Source organism: Saccopteryx bilineata, chromosome 6, assembly GCF_036850765.1.
Source record: "Saccopteryx bilineata isolate mSacBil1 chromosome 6, mSacBil1_pri_phased_curated, whole genome shotgun sequence".
Taxonomy (NCBI): Eukaryota; Metazoa; Chordata; class Mammalia; order Chiroptera; family Emballonuridae; genus Saccopteryx; species Saccopteryx bilineata.
Genome location: NC_089495.1, coordinates 170910974 through 170935775, shown reverse-complemented (window position 1 = coordinate 170935775; position 24802 = coordinate 170910974). Strand labels below are relative to the sequence as shown.

Genomic DNA, 24802 nt, shown 5'->3' with positions numbered 1-24802 from the left:
TTTTCAAACTTGCTATTCCTACTGCCAAAATCAGGCTTCAAATTACCAAAGAAAATGCTTTGTTATGGGTGCTCTCTGCTTGTTGTAGCTAAGTGCTCCTTTACTAAACTTGGTGCAAACACAAAACTCAGTGAGAAACTTTTCACTGTCCTCCTTGTGGGCATGGATACTTAGGGCAACCTCCTGGAAGGTAATGTGACAATGCTGATGAAAAAATGGTCATGTCTACCCTTTGGCCCACTTCAGGGACATTATCTATAGAAAAACACGCACAGGGAGGTGAAGGATATACAAGAATAGTCATGGTAGTATTGTCTGAAATTAAAAATAAATAAATAAAATGAAAAATGCTGAAATTGGAAATAAATGTCATCAGTTGGGGCAAGGGAAAACGACGGTGCCTCCATATCTGAAATTATGTCATAGGCACATATTTAAGAAATGCTCTGACAATCATTAAAAGGAGTGAGCTGCGGTGGCACAGTGAAGAAAGAGTCGACCTAGAATGCTGAGGTTGCGGGTTTGAAACCCTGGATTTGCCTGGTGTTGGGCAAACAAGTGTGTCAGGCTTGCTCGCTTATACTTTGCTTGATTGGTGCGTGAGCACAGGGCAGCACCGTGTATAGTCTATGTGAGGCTGTTAGGTGCTAGCCCTCAGGGCAGCAGATTATAGATTGCTGATTGCCTGCCACCAGTGGGCGGGGCTATTGTCCCCCATACCCACCTCTGCCCCTGTTTGCTCCTCAGGCCAAAGAGAGAGAGGGAAGCAGTTTGCCCTGTCTGCTTGCTCGTCCACAGCTCCTTTACCAAGTCTGCAATGGCCACGGCCACTGGCCTTACACCTGGTCAAGGCACATATGAAAGCAACTACGAATTGATGCTTCCTGCTCTTCCCCACCCCCTTCTCTCTCTAAAACAAGTCAATAAAATCTTTAAAGAACAAAAAGAGTGAGGTGCGTCTACCTGTGCAGATGTGAAATGATCTCCAAGATACACAGTACATTAAAAAAGCAGTGTGCAGCCTGACCAGTCGTGGTGCAGTAGATAGAGCGTCCACCTGGGACACTGAGGCCCCAGGTTTGAAACCCTGAGGTCATTGGCTTGAGCATGGGGTCACTGGCTTGGCTGGAGCTTCCCCCCTCTCTCCCCACCCCCGTCAAGGCATGTGTGAGAAGCAATCAATGAACAACTAGTGATGCAACTATGAGTTCATGCTTCTCATCTCTCTCTCCCTTCCAGTCTCTGCTCTCTCTCTCTCTCTCTCTCTTTTAGAAAAAAACCAGCGATGTGTACTTAAAACTTCTGCAAAATTTTTTTCTTAATTAAGTGATGGTTTTCTTTCAGGAGTGGGCATAAAGAGGGAGGAGGCTTAATTGTTTTCTGTCATTTTATTTCCCTTTCATACTACATTTTAGCTGAAAAGGAAGTCAAAATCGAGCAGAGAGCGTGATGAGCGAAGGAGGCAATCCCACCAGATAGCATTCACCTGCTGGAGGTAGAGGATACTTGATTCCTCCTCCTCCATCTGCCCCACTCCAAACTTCTCCTAATCTCATCAATCTTCCCTTTAGGCTCCAAACAAAGACATCATTGTTTCCTCTTCTTCAATCAAAATGGGATTTGTTTGCCTGTCCCTCACAACAGTGGCTGATGGAAGATAAGGCAGAAGTCATCCCAGAGGGCGGGGCAAATACTTCCTTTGGCCAATGCTCCCCCCACCCCACCCCCCACCGCTCTAACCTCCAATCTGAATTCCTCAGCTTCTCTAACAAACTCAGAAGCTTCCCCAGGAAGGGCAGGCGTCTTGAAATGACTGCTCTATTAATGTCAGGGTTATAAAGTTATAACCAATATGGGTTATGTCCCCTGGCACCCTGCCCCCTAAAGACTCAGCCAGTGATCCTACAGATGTGTGTGTCCTTTTCACCCATTGACAGTGTCTTATACTTTCTTCTCTATAGCTTTTATAATGGCTGAAGTCTTTTACAGAATAAGTAGTCATTTTACAAAGAAGAAAAATAAAATACTTTCAATAAAAGCTGTACTTGTCTGATAAACCTGGCACATCTGGTCATATCAGGGGGCACCGCCCAGACCACGCCTGACATGTGGCCCCCAGTCAATGAGATTCTGCAGTTCCAACACGCTCCCGGCTGCTGCTGGTGCCACTGGTGCATGGACTGCAGACACTGGGAGCAGGACTACAGACATGAGGGTGCAGACAGGGTGCAGTCTGGCACAAGCAAGTGTTAGCAGTATTTTTTATTCAAATACGGATCTCCCCCCACCAAAAAAGCAAACCATTCCTTCAACCGATGGATGTTCTGAGAATGAATCCCAGATGGCTCAACCTAAATACTTAAACAAATCCAAAAGAATATCCTCTAAAAACAGGCCCATGATGTTTTTCACCGGCTGTGAACTGGATACAGGTTGGTTGCTTTAAAGCTCAGGCAGCTCTCCCTGCCCCCATGTCCATTCTGACCTTAAGTGGATAAACAGCCATAATTTTCCACGTTGGCCTCAGCGATCCTGTCCACGTAAATAGAGCAAGGCCCTCTACTGTGGGTGTGATGGAGGCTGCTGGGCCCAGTCCAGACCCCCATTCCCAGTCAGTGCACAGGGCCCCAGCTGTCCTGTGTTTGGTGAGCTAACAGCACCTGGCCGCCCCGTTCTCCTAGGAATGGGCACTGAATAACCGACCTCTCTGCCCAGGGAAGATGCAGCCCACAGCCAACACCTGACTGATATGGTGTGTTAATGCTCCCACTAGCAGCTAGTGACTAGCTTATAGACAGGACAAGGCTGTGGGGCCACCCACACTCCGGAACCCCACGGGGAGGAGGCCGGGGCTGGACTCCAGCCGAGTCCGAGGGCACAGTCCTGCTCAGCTCCACCCTCTATCCTGCCCCACTCACTCCTCCCTTAGAGGTTTCTGCTGGGCGTTCCCCCTCCAATCATTTTATAAGAATCACCATCGCACAATCTGCTCCTCGGGAACCCAACCCAAGACCATTTGGATTGAAAATAGCCATTTGTTTGCTGAAATGTTTTTACAAACTGTTGTGGCGCTTTTTATGCTCTAGTTTCTCTCTTCCAATCTTGAACCAGATGTCATTTGGCTAACATCCTCGCTCCCTATCTCAAACACACCCCTCTGATTTGCTCTCTTCTTGGAGAAGTCATATCCAAAAAAGATGTCTTAATCTTTTCTTTCATCTGCTTGAATATTAAGGTCAGACACTTTCAGGCTCTGGTTTCCCTGGACCATTTCCAAGATATTTCCTTGTGTTTTGAATCTTTTCTTAGATGCCCTGTCCTCTAGCAGTTGCAGGAGACAGAAGGGATGGGGGAGGGGGGAATAATCCTGATTCTCTATCCTGCTGTCTCCAATATTGTCGCTACAATCTCAGAAGGGTCCTGGCATCCCAGAGAAGTCTGAATCCGTTGTGGCCTGGCTAACTGGACTATGAACAAACATACCTTCACTCAGCTGTCTACTGTATTTGTGTTATCAGTGTTGCTAGTGTTGCTTCTTGGCTAACTACAACCTTCGCTTAGCAGTCAATAGCAAAATTCCAATATTCACGTCTCAATCAAAGGCAAGACTGAACTCACAGAATTCTGGTGAGAACTTTTAGAAACAGGGATGTTGTTCAATGAAGTAAAAAAAAAATGTCTGAAACCCCAAATTTTTGCTCTCTCTACTGAAGATAAGATGGCAGGCATGTCTCTCACACCAGAGGCTCCGGGCACTGCAGCACCCCAGCTAACTGGTCAGTAAGCCCCTGGCTCATCTTTCTGGTCCGCTATCACTGGACGGCACATCTCCATCAGAAGAAAATAAACCAGGGCAGGGAAAACAGGTTGAAGACATTTTCATTATTTTATTTGTTGATCATTTTAAGAGTCAAAATTATGATTAAACTTTTTAAAAATAGTTATGTATAGATTTCAATGATTTTAGTGCTGTCCACTAGAAATTAGAATTCAAGCTGTGTTACCCTCCGCAAGGTCTCCATTCTGAGCCAGGCCAGTCCCCTCACTTGCTAACTCTTCTACTTCTGGGACAGACACTCTCAACACCCCATCCAAACCCCTCAGGCTCCGCTAGCTCCTCTCAGGGAGTTCCTGGAAGGACAGAGGTTTCTGGCATCCCTGACTGGGGATTCCCCAGGAAACATGAGAGGCCTAGGAGGGGACAGGGTAGAGGGCTGCCTAGGAGTTGAGGGTCCCAGAATGAACCACAGCAAGGAGGGACGGGAGTTGATAGATCAATACCCTAGCTTCCTCGTCCCTGGAGCAGCTCTGGGCTGCATTCTATACATTTCTTCAGAGGAACCCCAGTGGGATTGAGCGCCAGCTGCCCGGAGTGGTAACCTGCTCATTAACTCCTCTTACTGGCTGTCTTCTCACTGTGCTTCCTGGGAGCATCTCCCAAACAAACTGCTCACACAGTCGGCTAACTCAGATCCGGAGTTCTAAAGTACTACACCGCTGACTCAACTTGCAAACTCTTCCCCAAGAAGCAGTCAGTCCCTAACAGTTTCTGGTTAAGTCTCTGGCAGTGGCCTCCATAAGGCGCTCGCTCCATCAGCTGTTCACTCCACGTGAAGGTGCCAGCAGCCAGCGATGCTCCCTGATTTTGTCTTAAAAGACAGGAAGGAGGAAGTAACCACAGAGCCTACCAGGAGAAGAAATCGGCCACACCCTCAAGGACATCCTCAGACAGAGATGGAAAGCTGAGACACTCTCCAGGACAATCCATGACAAATGACTGCACAAGTGGTCCCCAAGTTCCTCCAGCCCTTTGGTCAGTCGTCTATGAGACTAGATTTGCGGTCACTTGATGGGTCCATTGATACCTCTGGGACCCTCCCCCACCTTCAGGACTATCCACCCACCTCATGGGACCCTCCCCAACCTGACACCCCCTAACATTCTCCCTGTACCAACCTAAAGTACCAGCCTGGCCACACAGAGGTCAATCTTTTACTGATTCACTGGTACTAATAACTAAAAAGAAGCCTTGTACCCAGACCCAAGAGTACACGCTATAGGGTTCCATATCTGTCACACCCAAACCCAGGCAACAGCAATTTGTCCTGTTAGAAGTCACAATATCAGGGCCCCCTGGAAGGAAGCAGACAGTGATCTGAAGGGGCACCAGGGAGGGCAGTACACTCCAGGGTCTGGAAACATCCCATTTCTTGGTCTGGGCGCTAGTTATACGGTTGTGCTTGCTTTGTAAAAATTCCTAAATTTGTTGAATTTTGCACTTATGATTTGTGCACTTTTCTGGATGTATGTTACATTTAAATTAAAAATGCCTTTCAGAAAACCGTTTTAAAAAGAAACCTTTTAGTATGCTAGCCTAACCTCTAAGGTGGGGCACACCACCCCAGGCCAGGGAGGCAACTTGTGGTGAGTACTCAAAGAACAAAGAAGCTAAGGTCCACAAAAGAAATCTGAATGAGAGGATCTGAGAAGGACCTTGTAGGGTGTGGAGGGGCTGGAAACCCCTCAGGGAGGGAGTAGTAGACACTCCACCACCCGCACTGAAATGTCAGGAGAAACCTGAGCTCCGAAAGAGCCTCAGGGACCGGGGCACTGTCTACAGCAGGGGTCCCCAAACTTTTTACACAGGGGGCCAGTTCACTGTCCCTCAGACTGTTGGAGGGCCGGACTATAGAAAAAACTATGAACAAATCCCTATGCACACTGCACATGTCTTATTTTAAAGTAAAAAAAAAACAAAATGGGAATATAGTATTTAAAATAAAGAACAAGTAAATTTAAATCAACAAACTGACCAGTATTTCAATGGGAACTATGCTCCTCTCACTGACCACCAATTAAAGAGGTGCCTCTTCCGGAAGTGCGGCGGGGGCCGGATAAATGGCCTCAGGGGGGAAGCATGTGGCCTGCGGGCCATAGTTTGGGGACCCCTGGTCTACAGTAAATTCCATGAGGCTGTAGGGAGAGTAGGTAGCAACCAGTATGAGGCTGAATGGGTTAGGATGGGATACGTTTATAGAATGGGTTAGGATGGAATACATTTATAGAATGGGTTAGGATGGGATACGTTTATAGAATGGGTTAGGATGGGATACGTTTATAGAATGGGTTAGGATGGGATACGTTTATAGAATGGGTTAGGATGGGATACGTTTATAGAATGGGTTAGGATGGGATACGTTTATAGAATGGGTTAGGATGGGATACATGTAGGAAATGGATGGGATGGGCTGGAAAAGGATGGGGATTTGAAGATGGGCCCCAGATTTTGAGGGGCTTTGCAGCAAGCCCATCAAGAGGAGGACTTTGGGTTTCCTCCTGACCTGAGTTGGGAACTGTCTTAGCAGGGAAGTGGCATCCTTGGAATTCTCCTCAAGGGATCACTCTGGCAAAGGTGTGGACCATGGAGCTCAAGGAGAAGCTTAGAGGCCAGATGTATTTCAGATAAATCTAATGAGGCTGTCACCAATCAGAAGAGCTAGGAGAAAGGCCCATGAGCACCCTCAGGATCCTCTGTGTAATGATCTGGGAAAGACCCAGATTCGCCTTCATGAGAAGGGAAACTGAGGAAGGCCCAAGGGGAGGAAGACAAGGGCCTGCCAGCCTCAAGTAGGAGGAAAAGTCAGCTCTCAGTGAGCAAGCATTTTCTTCTCTGAGTTCTCAGGACCATGCTGCTATCTGGAGACAGGCTTACTTCCCGAGAAAGGTACATGAAATGGCACCAGTGGGACCACAGGAACCACAGCCCTGCATTAGGAGGGAGCGAGGGGGCCAGAGCATTGTGTCAGGCATCCTGATTCCCAGAACATCGCTGGCCAGTGATTCATCCTGAGCTACGCTAAAACTTGTATCATTATCCCCATCTCACAGGGGTGAAAACAGGCTAAGAGAGGGGGCTTGCCCAGCCCAAGGTGACACAGCTGGAAGGTGTGACACAGCCAGGAGGTAAACCCAGATGGCCTGGCCCCAACTGCACCATCCTGTGATCTTCCCAGAAATACAACATTGTGTCATGCCATCAACCTGGTTTTGGTGGGAAAGAAAGAGGAGGAACTCTCATCCAGAAAAACAGAACTAAAATGAAGCACACGCTCCTTCCTCACCTGTATGTGTGCGGACATGCCTCTTTAGGTCGAAGGTGTCATTGAAGCCCTTGCCGCAGAAGGTGCACAAGTGCCTCTTCACCTGGCTGTGGCACTTGAGGTGCCGGTTGAGCATACGCTGTAGGCGGAAGCCCTTGCCACACAGGTCACAGCTGTGAACTGCCGAGTCGCTGCATGTGCCTGTGGTGAACTGGGACAGAGAGAGAGGCCATGAGGACCACAGTGTGGGTGGGCACACCCTGGAGCTTACTCCAGGGGCTCACTTCCTTATGTCTCTGAGCTTGGCTTGGCTTCTGCCTCTTAAAAATTTTAAGCAGGTTTTGGCTTCAGGGAAGATGAAACAACCGGCAGCTCCTCCCAACATTCATTCTCCCCTTCTTCCTTAGGACAGACCTCTGATTTCTAGCACACTCTGCCCCCAGCTAAACATCAGCATTTCCCAACAAGTCATGGCTCTATGACTACCTGGCTGATGAAATATACTCTATCCAAGGGGGGAGGGTATTACCCTCTCTCTCCTTTACTCCTTCCTTGTACCACAAGGGGAAAGCCAGTTCTGAGGATGGAAGAGCAGAAAGGAGGAGTCTAGGTCCTAATGACATGGAACCTGTGGTAAAAAGTCCCACAGCCACAGTCAATCCCTTTCTCTCTGTGCCTGCATGCTGCTGCATCCATCAAGAGATGGAGACTGGGCCCTGGCCGGTTGGCACAGCGGTGGAGCGTCGGCCTGGCGTGCGGGGGACCCGGGTTCGATTCCCGGCCAGGCCACATAGGAGAGGCGCCCATTTGCTTCTCCACCCCCCCCCCCTCCTTCCTCTCTGTCTCTCTCTTCCCCTCCCGCAGCCAAGGCTCCATTGGAGCAAGGATGGTCTGGGCGCTGGGGATGGCTCCTTGGCCTCTGCCCCAGGCGCTAGAGTGGCTCTGGTTGCGGCAGAGCGACGCGCCGGAGGGGCAGAGCATCGCCCCCTGGTGGGAAGAGCGTGGCCCCTGGTGGGCGTGCTGGGTGGATCCCAGTCAGGTGCATGCGGGAGTCTATCTGACTGTCTCTCCCCGTTTCCAGCTTCAGAAAAAGAAAAAAAAAAGGAGATGGAGACTGTTTCTTGTCCCCTTGGACCAACAGGATGCAGAGATAATGTGTCAGTTCCAGTCTTCACACACCATGTGGCATCTACATCCTCCCTCTAGGAAGTCAGCTGCCATGTTAGAAATTTACAACCACCACGTTGTGAGGAAGCCCAAGCAGCCAAGTGGAGAGCAAAAGGCCACCTGGAGGAGCACAGAGGTGCCAGGTATGAAGAAAGCCTCACTGGACCTTCCAGCCCAGCTGTGGCTTCCACTAGCTGAGTGAGTGACCTTAACCAATGCTGCCTGGAATAGAATTGTCTAACTGAGCCATGCCCCAGTTCCTAACACACAAAATCATGAACAAATAAAATGATCATTTTGGGAAGTGACTTGTTCAGGATCCCACAGCTTCACTACCAGCAAACCCACAACCAAATTGCAGGCTCTGGGCTCCTACTCCAGTGTTCTCTCAACTGTGTTTGCCATCTCTAAGGAAGAAAACTGAATCTATAATGACCTGGTGAAAAACACTATATCTAATACATTCATCAAAGGTTTCCTAGTTACCAAATCAGATCCTTTGGAAGAATAATCTAATTGCTCTGCCAAAATTCTACTTGTAAAAGAGCCTAAAAAATGTATTTTCAGACTAACATCCTTAGCAGGAAGAGTTGGACCTTTTCTGGTCCCTCTTCCTTGTACCCACCCTGGGTTTGCTGTCTGCTGAGATCCAGTTCAACTGGTCCCTCCCTGAGGCAGCTCCTCTGACTACTGCAGCCCCTGCCTGCACTGTTCTCTCCCACCAGCAAGACCCATGACTCTCAAATGCAGAGTGCACACGAACACCTGGTGGGTCTTCTAAAACGCAAGTTTTAATTCAGGAGGTCTGGTGGGGTCTACACACAGCATTTCTAACCAGCTCCATACTTAAGACATGACTCGCCCTGGCCGGTTGGCTCAGTGGTAGAGCATAAGCCTGGCGTGCAGGAGTCCCGGGTTCGATTCCTGGCCAGGGCACACAGGAGAAGCACCCATCTGCTTCTCCACCCCTCCCTTCCTCTCTGTCTCTCTCTTCCCTTCCTGCAGCCAGGGCTCCACTGGAGCAAAGTCCGGCCAGGCGCCGAGGATGGCTCTGTGGCCTCTGCCTCAGGCGCTAGAATGGCTCTGGTTGCAACAGAGCAATGCCCCAGATGGGCAGAGCATCGCCCCCTGGTGGGCATGCCAGGTGGATCCCGGTTGGGCACATGCGGGAGTCTGTCTGACTGCCTCCCCGTTTCCACCTTCAGAAAAAAATAAAAAAATAACAAATTAAAAAAAATATATAAAACAAGACATGAGGTGGGAGCCCTGGCCCTCTCACAGTTCAGGACTGTATTCCATCTCATGCACAAATGTTTCCTCAGAGACAAGTGCCTTGTGTCAGCAAGTCTTTATGCACATGTTCCCCATACTTCGAGCCCACACTTGGGTCAATGCGTGTTCAGAAAGTGTCGACAGGTAGTGGGTTCCCAGGTGGCAAGATCCAAAGGGTTCAAAGAGACCTGAAGGAAGCACAAGACTCCAGACAGGGTTTTCTAGTCTGTCTCCTTGGTTCTCATCTGCTCAGCGCATCATTTATCTCAGCCCACTGACTAGTGCCTGACCTGTAAGAGGCCCGTGCTCAGAGCTGGAGGGAGTAGTCACCATGGAGGGAGTAGTCACCAGGATGGCTTGTCTCCAAGAAGCTGCCAGTCCAGGGGGAGAGGAGACCAGTCTACCTGAGCACCTCAGCCAGGCAGAGATGAGGAGAAGAAATGCAAAGAACATTCCAGGAGACGGCGCAGGGAAACAGGGGGACCGTGTGTGTGTTTCCACACCGTTAGCCTGAGCCCCAGGAAAGAGTTAATAAAGAGTGCCGTGGGGGCAGAGAAGGGCAGGCCCCCCTTAGGGCTCTCCCTTGGGGGGAGGTGAACTTGACTCTGTTCAAAGGGGGGTGGGTTGGGGCATTGAGAGAGAAAGGGGGACAACTGAAGGAGTTGAGTGATGACTCAGAGGGCTGGCCATCCCAGACCCCCAGCTGCCTCACACCCCCCTCTACCATGTTCCCAGAGGGGTAGGACCCCGCACTCAGCCTGAAGGAGACCCAGCTGGGCCCAAGGCTTTCACATTCCTGTTGCCAGGAGAGCCCATGGTCTCCTCCTTGTCTGGGAGTCCCCATTCTGGTCTTGCCTCCCTTGAAGAGACGTAAAAAGGTTAAATATGGCCCACGGCTTGGCAAACTGAGTCCTTTGAGCTTCTCAAGGCCAAAGCTACACCAGATAAAAGTCACTTGAGAGGTGCCAATAAATAAATAGAACATAGATAAATGACCTTGGTAATTCGGACAAAAAACAGGTAGAAAACTAGAACTGTCTTTGGAAAGCTCTGCAGAGTGTGCCTGAGGGCTCACCAACTACAGGCCAAACCTGACCTCTGTTAACTTGAACCTTTTTGGTAAATGCCTATTATTAAAATGCTCAGCATGTAATATAGACACCTTTTAATACAGTCCAGGATGAAAAAAAACCTCAAATCACTGGCATTACTTTGTTTGAAAAGAATAAAACCTCAAAGGCAAGAAGGAAGGGAGACTGGCGACAATGTAAAGGAGTGCAGGGCTTGCCCGACCAGGTGGTGGCACAATGGACAGAGAGTCCATCTGGGACGCTGAGGACCCAGATTAGAAACCCCAAGGTTGCCTGCTTGAGCGTGGGCTCACTAGCTTGTACGTGGGATCACAGACATGACCCCAAGGTTGCTGGCTTGAACAAAGAGTCACTAACTCAGCTGGAGCTCCCCAGTCAAGGCAGGTATGAGAAGCAATCAATGAACAACTAAGTGATGCAACTAAGAGTTGATGCTTCTCATCTCTCTCGTTTCCTGTCCCTCTCTCCCTGACTCTCCTTCTCAAACAAACAAACAAACAAACAAACAAGAACAACCCTCAGAAGAGTCCAGCTCCCAGCTGTCATCTGACATTCGACTGCCATAGCAAGAGAAGCCTGCAGGCAGGCCTGCCCAGCAGAGAAGACTTATTCCACAGAACTAGAAGACATAATAGTAAGTATTTTACGGTAAATTATTCGGGGTTATTTGTGAAGCAGCAATACAATTAAGTAGAACAGTAACAGACACATCACATCCTCTCCAGAACACCAGATCTGCCACAGTTCTGAATGTTCTGTCCTGGGGTGGGCTGCGTAAGATAAAAGACTCATCAGATCCCTGGAACGACATCCTGGGAGCCACAGGACCAGCAACCCCTCCCAGGGCATGTCTCCTCACTAGGCCATCTTTACTACATTTACACAGGTTGATACCTAACACTCTACCTCCTAAAGTTTCAAAATAGCGTCAACCCATTTCACCCTGTTCCTCTACTCTGCAAGTAGTAGACCAAAACTAGTTACACTTTAGTCATCTTAGTTACACAATGAGAGTGGAATGTTGAGACAGAAATGCTGAGGAGCAAATAAAAATCTAGACCTAGGTCCTGGCTGAGTAGCTCAGTTACTTAGAGCATCACCCTGACACGCTAAGGTTGTAGGTTTGATCCCGGCCAGGGCACATAAAAGAATCAACCAATGAATGCATAAGTAACAACAAATTGATGTTTCTCTATCTCTTTCTTTCTGTCTCTCAAATTAACTTTAAAAAACAAAAAACCTAGACCTGACTAGTTGTACGGTGTCACATAATATCCCTGGGCCATAATTTCCCACATGTAAAAATAATAAAATGCTATTAGATGCGCTCTTCAGCAGAATGAGAAGCTAAGAGCAAAGTCTGTTTTCCAATTTCTTAAGTTCAAATCCAGTTCCACTACTTGCAGACTGTGGGGTGTAGGTAAGCTACTCAACCTCTCTGAGCTTTAATTTCATCACCTGTAAAATGTAGCTAATAATGATATTTGCCTGTTGGGATTATTAAGGAATTAAATTTAAAAAGCTACTTTAAAAGAACCTGGTGCTAGCTAAGTCCTAACTCTTAGACAACAAAAGTCTGTGTTCCTAACTAAAAGTCAACTGGTCAAAATCCCTTATTTATCCATTCAGCTTTTGAATTGTTCCCTTTCTGATGAAAGACAAAGGGGGTTAACCTGTGGTGTGAGCCACAAGTCCCTAGTTCGTCATCCGAATCTATGAAATCCAAAAAGCTCTGAAAACTGACATTCTCTCTCATCTCCCTTGGCAATAGAAACAGACCTGAGCGAACATGAAGCTGCACACAGACTTCATCCCATTTGGTGTCAATATCCATGTGTTTTGATACAGAAATTATGAATGTGTTTAATTACAGGGTACCACTCCAGACCTGCCAGGGATGGTGTTTATACCATGCTACTTTCTGAGAAGCTTGGTAGTCTCACCCATAATCCAAAATTAACACTTTGCAAAATGCTTATTAATGAAGCGAGGAAGCTACCATGGAGGGTGGGAGATGACATCAGCCTGGAAATTAATTCAGGGCAAGAAAAATGAAGACAGAGCAAGCGATTCTTCAACACCATGGTTTGGCACTATCTTGCTTGCTGTCCTGTTTTCTGCAGGATCTCGGCTTTCATTTTAAAAAACACACAAAGTTCCCCTCTAGTTTTTCTACAAAACAGGCCTCTGCAGCAGGAACAAACCGATCATTGTATCAATGCTGCTGAAAACTTCAGGAACGTCTGGGGGGGGGGGCAGGAAATCCAACTGGCCCTCTGACCGAGTGCAAAGCTGGCTAAGGTCACTTACCTGTCAAACTTCTAAAGTAAAAATTTCTTTCTTTTTTTTTTTAATAAATTTTTTCTGAAGCTGGAAACTGGGAGAGATAGACAGACTCCCGCATGCACCCGACGGGGATCCACCCGGCACGCCCACCAGGGGCGATGCTCTGCCCACCAGGGGGTGATGCTCTGCCCCTCCGGGGCGTAGCTCTGCCACAACCAGAGCCACTCTAGCACCTGGGGCAGAGGCCAAGGAGCCATCCCCAGCGCCTGGGCCATCTTTGCTCCAATGGAGCCTCGCTGCGGGAGGGGAAGAGAGAGACAGAGAGGAAGGGGGGGGGCGGGGGTGGAGAAGCAAATGGGCGCTTCTCCTATGTGCCCTGGCCGGGAATCGAACCCGGGTCCCCTGCACGCCAGGCCGATGCTCTACCGCTGAGCCAACTGGCCAGGGCCTAAAGTAAAAATTTCTTAATCTTTTATTTTCTGTTGATGCTCCCACCAGACAACTTCATTAAATTAATGGTCCTGTCTCCCGTGGGAGAGTACGTACTATGAGTCCGGACTACCACCTTCTGATGGCCAAACGGACAAGATTTCCACTGATACATTTGCTATGTATACTCAAGTGCTCAAAAAATGTTAATCATACTTCCCCAATTCCTTTGAGATAAAAATTCTCCTCCTGACCTCATGTACCATTTCCTTAGGCTTCACCAGTCCACTCTATGGCAGGGGAGAACCTTCTCAAATGCAGAGATGATGAAGGGAATATGAAAATATATATATATATATATATATATATATATATATATATATATTTTTTTTTTTTTTTTTTTTTTTACAGAGACAGAGAGAGTCAGAGAGAGGGATAGATAGGGACAGACAGACAGGAACGGAGAGAGATGAGAAGCATCAATCATTAGTTTTTCGTTGTGCGTTGCGACTTCTTAGTTGTTCATTGATTGCTTTCTCATACGTGCCTTGACCGTGGGCCTTCAGCAGACCGAGTAACCCCTTGCTGGAGCCAGCGACCTCAGGTCCAAGCCAGTGAGCTTTTTGCTCAAACCAGATGAGCCCACGCTCAAGCTGGCGACCTTGAGGTCTCACCTGGATCCTTCCGCATCCCAGTCCGATGCTCTATCTACTGCGCCACCGCCTGGTCAGGCAATCATCAGTTTTTTGTTGCGACATCTTAATTGTTCATTGATTGCTTTCTCATATGTGCCTTGACCATGGGCCTTCAGCAGACCGAGTGACCTCTTGCTCAAGCCAGTGACCTTGTGTCCAAGCTGGTGAGCTTTGCTCAAACTAAATAAGCCTGCACTCAAGCTGGCGACCTCAGGGTTTCGAACCTGGGTCCTCTGCATCCTAGTCCTATGCTCTATCCACTGCGCCACTGCCTGGTCAGACGAAGGGAATATATTCTTATAATCCAGAAAAAAACTGGGGCTCAAAGAGCTGTAAACCTCCCATGATCATATGACTTATAGGTGCCCACACTGAGATTTTGAATGTGGCTTGTCTGCCAAACTCGTGCCTACAGTTAAACTGTAAGGGAGATGAGGGAGAGGAGAGACTGTTTGTCTCATATGGTGAGAAACAGCTTCAAATTCCTTTATGTCAGACTGTCAATGTTAATGACTAAAGTGTTAAAGATAGTTCCACAGTGCAATACAACAACGTTAGCTCAGTAGGATCCGGCCTGACCGGTGGTGGAGCAGAGCTAAGGCGTCAACCTGGAATGCTGAGGTCGCTGGTTTGAAACCCCAGCCTTGTCTGGTCAAGGCATATACAAGAAGCAATTACTGCCTGACCTGTGGTGGCGCAGTGGATAAAGCGTCGACCTGGAAATGCTGAGGTCGCCAGTTCGAAACCCTGGGCTTGCCTGGTCAAAGCACATGTGGGAGTTGATGCTTCCAGCTCCTCCCCCTTTCTCTCTCTCTCTGTCTCTCTCTCCTCTCTCTGTCCTCTCTAAAAATATATATATATAATAATAATAATAAAAAAATAATATATATATAAAAAAAGAAGCAATTACTATGAGTTGATGCTTCCTGCTCCTTTCCCCACTCCCCTTTCTTGCTCTTTCCTCTCTCTAAAAAAAAAAATAGTAACTAAAAGTAAAAAGAATAAGGATCCTGGCTGGGTGGCTCAGTGGATAAAGCATCATCTCAGCACCCCGAAGACTGTGGGTTCAATCCCCAGTCAGAGCATGTATGAGAAGCAATCAAAGAGAGCACAATTAAATAGAACTAAATGGAACAACAAGTTGATGCTTCTTTTCCTTCGTCTCTCTCTCTCTCAAATCAATGGGGGAATAAAAGGCTCTGGCCAGATAGCTCAGTTGGTTAGAGCATTGTCCCAACATACCAAGGTTGTGGGTTTGATACCTAGTCAGGGCACACAGGAATAGATTGATGTTTTTGTCTGTTTTTCTCCCTTTCTCTCTCTCTCTGAAATCAATAAATAATTAAAAAAAAAAAGAATAAGGATCCTTGGTTTGTGCTTTGCCACTAAGGACTGTAAGGAATTCAATAAAACCTCTCTGGTTTTTACCTTTCTCCCTTTCAAAATGAGGATACTGTACCACATAAGCTTTAAAGGTCACTGGTAAGAAACCCCATAGGAGTGGATCCTATGGATACACTCTCAGTTTCTACTCGTACTCCTCTGGTGAACTATTCTGTACCGCAGAGGCCAGAAGCTAGAAGCTACATTTCTCAGACTCCCTTGCAGCTAAGGTTTTTAAATGAAGCCCAGTAGAAACTTGGGTTCTACCAATTACACGAACTATCAGAAGATTTGAATTTGGACCTGGGTTAACTGAACAGAGGCAGGCATGTGGCAACTGCTTTACCCTCTGCATTACCAAAAGCATGATGATGCATGAGCAGGCAGCCATAACGGCAGCAGCTGCAGTTCCCTAGGTTGCCCAGTTCTGTGATGTGGCTCTCAGAGGAGTCTTTCCTGTGAGCTCAGCCCGGTCTTTCTTTAGTCCGTTTAGTACCCTATAATTAACCATTCTCTTCTTGAGTTAGCTATAGTGGATTCTGTTTTCTGTAACAAAACCCATTCAGATCTTTCCAACAACAAAAACTCACTTCACCTACCGTATTTCCCCATGTATAAGATGCTCCCATGTATAAGACACACCTTAATTTTGGGGCCCGAAATTTGAAAAAAAAAGTATTATTACATAAAGTTATTGAACTCAAGTTTTACTCATCATAAAATTCATCCTCATTATTGTCAAAACTCCCATCCATTAGCCTGTCCTCATCTGTGTCTGATGACAAATCACTGTCTTCATATATTGCCTCGTCTTCAGTTCTATCTATGGCATTTGAAATGCCACAACCACTGTATAAGATGCAACCAGTTTTTAGACCTCAAAGTTTTTGAAAAAAGGTGCATCTTATATATGAGGAAATACAGTATATTCAAATTAAAATCTTGCCTGACTTGTAGTGGTGCAGTGGATAAAGTGTTGACTTGGAGTGCTAAGGTCACCAGTTCGGAACCCCAGGCTTGCCCAGTCAAGGCACATATTGGAAGCAACTACTACGAGTTTATGCTTTCTGTTTCTCGCCAGACCCCCCCTCCCCAACATCTAAAAATCAATAAATAAAAAAGAAAAGAAAAAAAAAAAAGAGGCCCTGGCGGATTGGCTCAGTGGTAGAGCGTCGGCCTAGCATGCAGGAGTCCGGGGTTTGATTCCCGGCCAGGGCACACAGGAGAAGCGCCCATCTGCTTCTCCACCCCTCCCCCTCTCCTTCCTTTCTGTCTCTCTCTTCCCTTCCCGCAGCCAAGGCTCCATTGGAGCAAAGTTTGCCGAGGCACTGAGGATGGCTCTATGGCCTCTGCCTCAGGTGCTAGAATGGCTCTGGATGCAACAGAGCAACGCCTCAGATGGGCAGAGCATCGCCCCCTGGTGGGCATGCTGGGTGGATCCCAGTCAGGCGCATGCGGGAGTCTGTCTGACTGCCTCCCCATTTCCAACTTCAGGAAAATACAAAAAAAAAAAAAAAAAAAAAAAAAAAAAAAATAAAAATTCAATCTGATGCCATTAACACATATTGTTCTCCTATTCCTCCTTTTCCCCCTTTAAATTAATTTAAACTTTCTCGAGCAACCATTCTAATAAGCATTTCCCCAGACCTCCCTTTTCTTCTTACTTCCTGTTTTCCTCCAAATGCTATCACATATCTGGGGACTGTTGACTCCTTCTTCCCTGCGTGTATTTCTGTTATGTGTTGATTTATGTCCTCCTATGAGTCAGGCATTGCTGTACCAGGTGCTGAAGACATAAGCCCTGTAGGGATTTGCTTCCTGCTTTTGGTGTCAAGATCAAGAGGAATCTGGTCAGCCAAATGTACACTCAAGATGACCACTGAGTTACTGTGGGGGCAGGAAGAGGGGCATCCAATTCTGTCATCCCGATATGCAAAGGTTGCAAGGTCAATACCCAGTCAGGGCAAATACAAGAATCAACCAATGAATGCATAAATAAGTAGATGACAAATCTGTTTCTTTCTCCCTTCTCTCTAAAATTAATATTTTTAAAAAGTTTAAGAATTAAAAATATAAAATGTGGGGGTAGATGGGGAATGATGGGTAGGACTGGCCATGGCTTCATTGTTAGAGCCAGGTGACAGGCACTCTGCCTTTGCAGATCTCTAAAATAAAAAATGATAGAAAAAGAAAAGAAACTACCCCACATTCACACATACATCACTGCTGGATGACTCGGTCTACAGAGCCAGGTAAAAGGCCAAGAATACTTTTGAAGGAATTCTAAACTCAATTTCCCTGAAGAATCTTTTGGAGAAACCAAAGGAAGAGAGAAAAGAAAGGGATGGGGTAGGAAGACATTCATTACTAAGTCCACACTTGCATGGGGCGGGGGTGTCTCACCAGCCACTCTGATTCAGGAATGAATAACATCAGTCACCTAACTAATGTAACTTCAGGTACTTTGTTTCTGATACACCTTAAAATGACAGTGGTGTCTGGGGTTAGAGGGATTTGTCTCTACCCCACAGCTGAAGACCTGCAAATGGATCCAGCCCAAAAAGGACTTATAGTGACCTTAACCTCTGGCATGAACACTTTCCCAATGGTACATCATCTCCCCACCCCAATCTGTTTTTGCAAATTACAGCATCTTCAGTAGTAAAGAAACAATTTCATAACCTCCCCTAAAGCACACAGTCCAAAGACTGCTAGCCTGGGGAAAAGAACACTTTTCCTAACAGGCACTCACAACTCCTCTCCAGAGCAAGCAGGTTAGCAAATCCCTTATCCTTACTGGAGGCAGTAAAATACTGCTATAAGTAATTGTTAGCTAACTTCCTATTGGGCAGTTTATACATGCACAAAAAATGCTAACCATTTCACATCCTTTATCTCATTTGATCTACGCAACACTTCCGAGAGGCTGATTCTTTCCGTTATGTCTTCGTTTTACACATCAGGGGACTGAGGCTCAGAACAGGTTACATATCCCCAACCACAGCTGGTAAGATAGACCCAGTTTAGGTTTTCCTTCTCAAAAACCCTCCAGAGCCCCTCCCCCACCCAAGGGAACTTCACACTTCTTGGCTTAGCCTCTACAATCCCACCCTGTACTAGCTACATTTCCAGCTCTTCACCTACAACTTTCTCTAACCCCAGCAGTTTCCCATTCTACAGCTGCCATAGCTCTGAGTCCTTTCCTTGCTTAAGTTTTGGGCTGAGCCCACACACCCTAAAGCCTGCTTCTTTCTTCCTTTGTCCCTAGTCCTAAAATCCACAGTATGAGAACTTCCCCTGTTCAGAATTGACCACATCTTTGCTTGTGCTTCTGGGTTAGCATTCACATTCCTGTAGTAGAGTTCATATTTGAGTCTCCCCACCAACCCAGATAATTTTAGCTAGAGTTACTGGACACCTACACCTTCTATTCTTAACTCGTTTATTCCGCGCAACTCTGTAAGCATCATTATTCCCATTTTAAAGACAAGAAAACTGAGGCCCAGAGAGATTAGCAATCTGTCCAAGGTCATCTAGCTAAGAAGTGCCAAAGTCAGAGCCTAGTGGCTTAACCATCACTGTCAACAATTCTGGAAAACAAGGGTGGGAGCATTTTCATCTCTGGCTTGAGATGAGATGCTGCTTCTCCATACTCTTAGATGAGATGCTGCTGCTCTGTAGGTCACACTTGCCCTTCCTTTGGTCCTAATCATCAACTGTCAAGTGTCTTCAAGGCATTCAAACTAAGTCATTAAAACAATGCATCATGGAATAAAAAACAAAAAACAACAATGCATCATGTATGGGCCTCAACCTTGAAAGGCTTTTCACTTCTTCTAGTTAGAAAACTAATTTTTAGAGAGTTCAGCGTGATTTCCACAGAACTCTAGCCTTACACATCATGCTAAATCATGAGCAATCTAGCTAGTCCATTGAAAATGGCCAATATCATGACTAATAATTCTGGAGGCTCAAAACATCTTAATGCCTAGATGTCTGCGGATCGTGGGTGGAAGCTGAGAGGGAGAAGGAACCTCCCTCAATACCTGCCTCCTCAGTAAACAAACACTCCTCCGGAAACTATGTTAACAGTTGAGGGGCAAACTCTAGGCCCCACCCCCACCCCTGAGACAGCACGTAGGCAGCAACCATGGAAATAAAATTGGTTTATTCATTCCCTTACACCAGGGCTCCAGTGGCGCTGTTTGCCTGGGGCAGCAAAGAGAGATCTCCTGAAATGTCGGTTAAGGGATGAATATTTTTCCTCTGCCACTTTCTATCAAGGGTAATCTGGGCATCCAGGAGCAACAGTCTACAATCCATTCCAAAACAACGTTGCAATTGTCCTTCCACTCTGGTGATAAAATATGCAAGTGGGACACTTTATAGAATTTCCTGGAGGGCAGAGCTACCAGCCTCAGGCAAACTGAGCCCTCCCATTTAACCCCATCTGGCCCACAAAGCCTCAGGCTAGCTGACGTTGAACCTCAGCAGAACCGTAAACACTAAGCAGCAGGCTCTCGTTCGCAGCATTCTTTAAGGATGTCTTTCCTAAGGATTCTAGCCCAGGCCTCTAGCTTCAATTCATAACCAAATGCACCCTAGGCCACCTCCAGCCAAGCCCTAGGTGCTAGGAATCAGAAATATGCTCAGCGGGCGCTCTCCCTCTCTGAGGCAGGCCCACGCATTCCCCTACCCTCTCTTCTCTTCCCAGTGCCCCTCCCCCCCCCCTCCACCTTACCGTTGCATTTACCTCTCCTAAACTCCAAGGGTCATTTTGCTTCTATAACTTGTTTCCTAAGCCTACGCGAGCCTGCTGGCTCACTTCTACTACCTCTGTAACTTTCTAAATGAACTTTCTCTTATAGTTTGAAAAAAAAAAGAAAAAGAAAAACATTTTCTTTTGAGGAGGGTGGGCTCTCCCAGGAAAAGTAACGGAGACGTTCCTAATCCATAGCAAACGTTAGGGATATTCTTCCCCAGCTCCCCACCCCCTAGCCAAGCCCCCTGGAGCCAGGTGTCTGCATAGGGAAGAGATACCCTCTCCCAGGAAAAATAACGGAAGCTTTCCCAATCCACAGCAAACCCTAGAGTTCCGCCCCCCCCATCCTCCCCACCCCCTCCTAAGCAGCGGGACTGAGGGAACGCCCAGGAATTGTCACCTACAAGGAGGGCCTGGAGCCTGCAAAGGGTCACATTCTGGCCCATCCGGCTAAGAACTGGGTTCATGTGGTTCCTCAACACCACTCCCTGACTCCAGCTGGCTGTGAGTCGGTAGAATAGGATTCCCTAATCTAAGGGGTAGCGGATACCTTTGAGCAGGCAATCATGAAAGCGCAGATGGGCATCTGGATAAAACGTCGCTTACAATTCTAGAGACTGGGGCGGGTGGGAAGGGGAGGCTGAAGCGCTATGGTGGAGGGGAACACTCTATAACGCACTGGGGACGCGGCACTGAGGCAATCTGCAGTTGATCTCATTTATTCATCATTTTAATTCAGGCAAATGTGACAGGACAAATTTAAAGTGCCCAGCACAGACCTCGTGTCTAACGGGCCGTCCATAATTGGCACTAGGAATCGCTGTTATTGTGAGAGGACCACTGTGTACCATGCTGTCGCCACTGTCTCCAAAACGCAAGGGTGTGAAATTCAGAATTCGCATAGCGCTAAAAACTGCGCCTCGGAGGGTGGAGTTCTGCTGCCTGGGTCTCCCCTTTCCGACTGGAACCCCGACGGCCTGGTTATACTTTGGGCCTTGCGCACTGAATGGGAAGGAGGAAGCTATGCCCGAGCCTTTCAGGTACTTCCAGAGACCGCCGGGCGGACTGTGCCCGCTCGGGGATCTGGCCTTCAGGGCGCAGCGACGCAGGCGGCTCGGTCTCCAGCCTGCGAGCGGATGCGCCGAGGCGTCCTGGCCGCGGCCCAGGGGCAGGTGCAGGGGCGGCGCGGCGGGCGCGCAGTGCACTCGGTTGCGCGGGCGTGCGCTGCAGGGAGGGGCGCGGGTCCCCGGAGCCCGACGCCAGGGCGTGGTGCAGGTGGCGGCGGGGGCAGAGTCGACACTGTACCTTGATTTTCGACCTGGCGACCGGGCGCTGCTTCGCCGCCAGGTGTCCACCAGAGCCCTCAGCGTCTCCAGGCTCCAGGGCTTCGCGCTCCGGTGCGCGCGGGGACGAATTGCTCTCGGTGCCTCCAGGCTCCCCAGCGCTGCTGCTGCTGCCTCCACCGCTGCTGCTGCCGCCGTCGCTGCGGCAGTCCTCGGGAGGGTCGCAGAGCAGACGGCCCAGGCCCACTGGGAAGGGAGGAGCCGAGCCGGGACACAGACACGCGGCGTCAGGGCTGGGCGCCCGCGGTAGTTTGACCTGCGGGCGGTGCCGCCGCTGCCCCGCCCCGGACCTGGGCATCTCGCCAAGTGGGCAACGCCGAGAGAGTGGGCGAGCGAACTCCCGGCGCGGCTTCCTAAGAGAGCTGGGGTTCTGGTCCCCGCTCCCAATTGGAACTGAGAAACCCCGCGCGCCAAGTTTCCTCTCCCTGGGATGAGGGTGGAGGGGGTCTAACATCTACCCACCCAGGCCCAGAGAGGGTCACGGAAACTTCTGCAACCCCGGGAAGATGTAGGTCTGGAAAGAGCCCTCTCCTGGCCTTCAGCCCCACCCCCATCCTGGGCCACTTCGGCCCCAGCAGCAGCCAACGGTCCCGCCGCCGGGCAATTAGAGGCGCCCACTAGGGAGTAGGGGGAGCACGATGCCGTGGATTTCCCAGCCTCTCTCTCGGTCTTCCCGCGCCTCAGAGACCTCCTACTCACCCCTGCAAGAGGAAGCAGGGGGTGGAGAGTCCAGCCCCAGCCGAGGCGCTCAGGGGACCTGGTCACCCCTGCCCCCACCCCAGGAGCCCCGCGCTCAGGCCCGGCCCCCGCGCCGTGCTCACCTGGGATGTATGTGTCTGCCCTTTCCTCGTCCGGGAGCTCATCCCAGCTGCGGACCGAGACCCCCGGGCTCCTTCTCTTTACTAGGAAGACTTTGGGCATGGTGGGGCTCTTTCCCCGGACTGCGACTCCCTCTCCCCGGCTGGCCCCCGCTAGGGGCGGCGGCAATGGCTGGGTCCCCCGGCTTCTGGCGGCCAGAGCCCACCTTCCCGCCTAGCCGGCCTTTTCCCTCCGCCCCTGGCCCCAGCGCGGCCCCAGTTTCTCTCCCACACTTCTGGTGACTCCCAGCCTCGTGGCTGGGCGATACCTATTCCTTAAATCGCGGGTGAGACCACGCCGAGGAAAAAGTTTCATAAGGTGGAATAGAAAAGGCACCAGGAAACTTGGGAGTGAGCATGCGCCCTGCAACATAACGGTGTCAACAAGCTCGCTACCTGTCCGACCGGTTCCGGCGGCCGGGGCTGCCTGTTCCAGCCCTTCCTTAGGCATGAATGTTTGCAAAAGAATTTAACGTCTGATTCTTCCCCCTCCCCTTTTTAAAAAGGGAAGGACGTGTTTCTGTTTTTGTTTTTTTTTTATCAACCCCTAATGCCATTCCCCATCACAGGCACCTCGGGGGCGAACTCTGAGGTAAACCTCAGGTCCTCTTCCCAGCGCATCCCTCCCTAGAGTTGGGGCCTCCTGGGAATTGTCCCCCACTTCACCGTTCGCCGAGTTTTTGTCTCCGACAAGCAAGCCAGAAAATGGCTCAGTAACTCTGGACCTTGTGGATCGTTCCCTGAGCTGTTGAAATCTTGGCGGGCAGAAGGGGGAGGCTGTGGGGAGACTCCCCAGGACCGTGATCTGGTAAAGGGGGGATCTTGGGGGTTTAAGCTCCCATGACTACAACAGTCCCCCCAAATAAACACAGTAATAATAAATTTAAAAATTCAGCATCTTTAGAACACATTATTATTTCGCGCCATACAATACAAGATAAGAAGCCCGGCTTGTTTCACCAACGCTGCTTCCACCCCAAGACCTTGCACCCCAAGTTCATCACCACAAACTATAACACAATGGAAAGAAAAGCCAAGTGCATATTATGCAAACGCAGCTTCGCCCGCTCCCATTATTGCTCCCCCTAACCTCCTGCTCCTCAAATTCTGAGTCTGGGAAATAACCTTTTTCAGGAAGCCACTAAAAATGGCTACAATCCCTTTCTGCTCCAGCGGGGAAAGTGGTTGGAGCGCTTGTATACATTTTTGGTTTGGGTTTTTCCTATCTACCTTTATACCTGGAGTAGGGAGGAAGAGAAAGATACCAAGTTTCTCTGAGCAGTCAGTCCCGCCCGCGTAGGGGGATATGCTACCCTCCCGTGGCCCCCGCTCCGCTGCGCCCCGGGAAGCACAGCACTGCCTCCAGCGCTGCGCTCGGCGCACCCCTCCAGGGGGTGGTCGGAAGTGTGTCAGCTCCAGGGGCAGCAGGGGCGCGTCTGGCCAGGGGTTCCCTGGCACCTTCAGCTCGCCCATCCGCCAGACTCACCTGTCTGTAACCTGAGCCGCTGCTCGCCCAGCCCACAGTCCTGGGGAATGTACACAGCGGTTTCCCTGTCCTCTTCCGCCCTGGAATGGCCCTTAGGGACACAGCCGCCTGGTAACGGATTTCTTGGCTCCGCTGGCGTGCTCCGCGGGAACGTAGAGGGGGCGCAGCTCTCTCCCGACTGCGGAGGCGAAAGACGCGCGATGCCTTGGGGTCTGCCCTCAAGGGGCCGCCCTCTCTGGGCTCAATTTTATCTGGATTCCAGATTTTCTCTGAGAACAACCATGAAAAAAAAGACGTTAATACGAGTAGCCGGGACGGGGGGCGGTAGGGTGGAGGAGGAAGACATTTATACCTCACTATAGGGAAACGAGGCTTCCTTCCAATCTACGAGGCTGGTGGCGCAGCTTCTGGAAGACTCGATGCTTGTATTTTTATCGGCAGCAAACTGGAGATTTGTTAGAAAGGAGTTTGGTTGAATGGAAGTAAAAATAAAGCAACTTTACACAGTAATAATTATCCTTCATCTCATGAAAATCAAAACTTGCCACTAGCCGGTCAGCTCGGTGGATTAGAGCGTCATGCCAAAACACCAAGGTTTCAGGTTCTATCCCTGGTCAGGGCACAAACGAAAAGTGACCAATGAAGGCACAACTAAGTGGAATAATGAGTGAATGCTCCCCCCTCCTAAAATAAATCAATTTTAAAAATTATTTTTAACCTTTAAAATTTCACTTTGTTCAAAATTCCTAATTTTACAAAAACGTCAACTCCATTAACAGAGCTTTCTTGCTTTTATTGGATTTCAAAGTAATGAGTGACTGGATCACTTTGTCCAATATGAAAAGACTATAGACTAATGAGATATAAAGCTAGACACCTCAGAAATGCAACATTTATGGAATTGGGGATGAAAAATAATACAGATAACTAA

At 48.8% G+C, this 24802-nt stretch overlaps 1 protein-coding gene across 3 annotated transcripts in view; it reads right to left on the bottom strand.

Moving 5' to 3' along the window:
* OVOL2 (ovo like zinc finger 2) overlaps positions 1 to 23945 on the bottom strand; it is a 37981-nt gene extending 14036 nt beyond the window's left edge. The window contains exons 1-3 of one of the 3 annotated variants that reach the window (XM_066237027.1): positions 22350 to 22766; positions 21491 to 21714; positions 7122 to 7311 (exon numbers count right to left, since the gene is read on the bottom strand). In XM_066237027.1, coding sequence (XP_066093124.1) covers positions 7122 to 7311; positions 21491 to 21714; positions 22350 to 22449 — 514 coding nt within the window. In that variant the 5' untranslated portion in view covers positions 22450 to 22766. Of the gene's footprint in view, positions 1 to 7121; positions 7312 to 21490; positions 21715 to 22349; positions 22769 to 23871 lie in introns of those variants that run through there. The other 2 variants (XM_066237030.1, XM_066237029.1) reach the window with 2 other exon arrangements.
* Between the last annotated feature and the right edge of the window lie 857 nt (positions 23946 to 24802).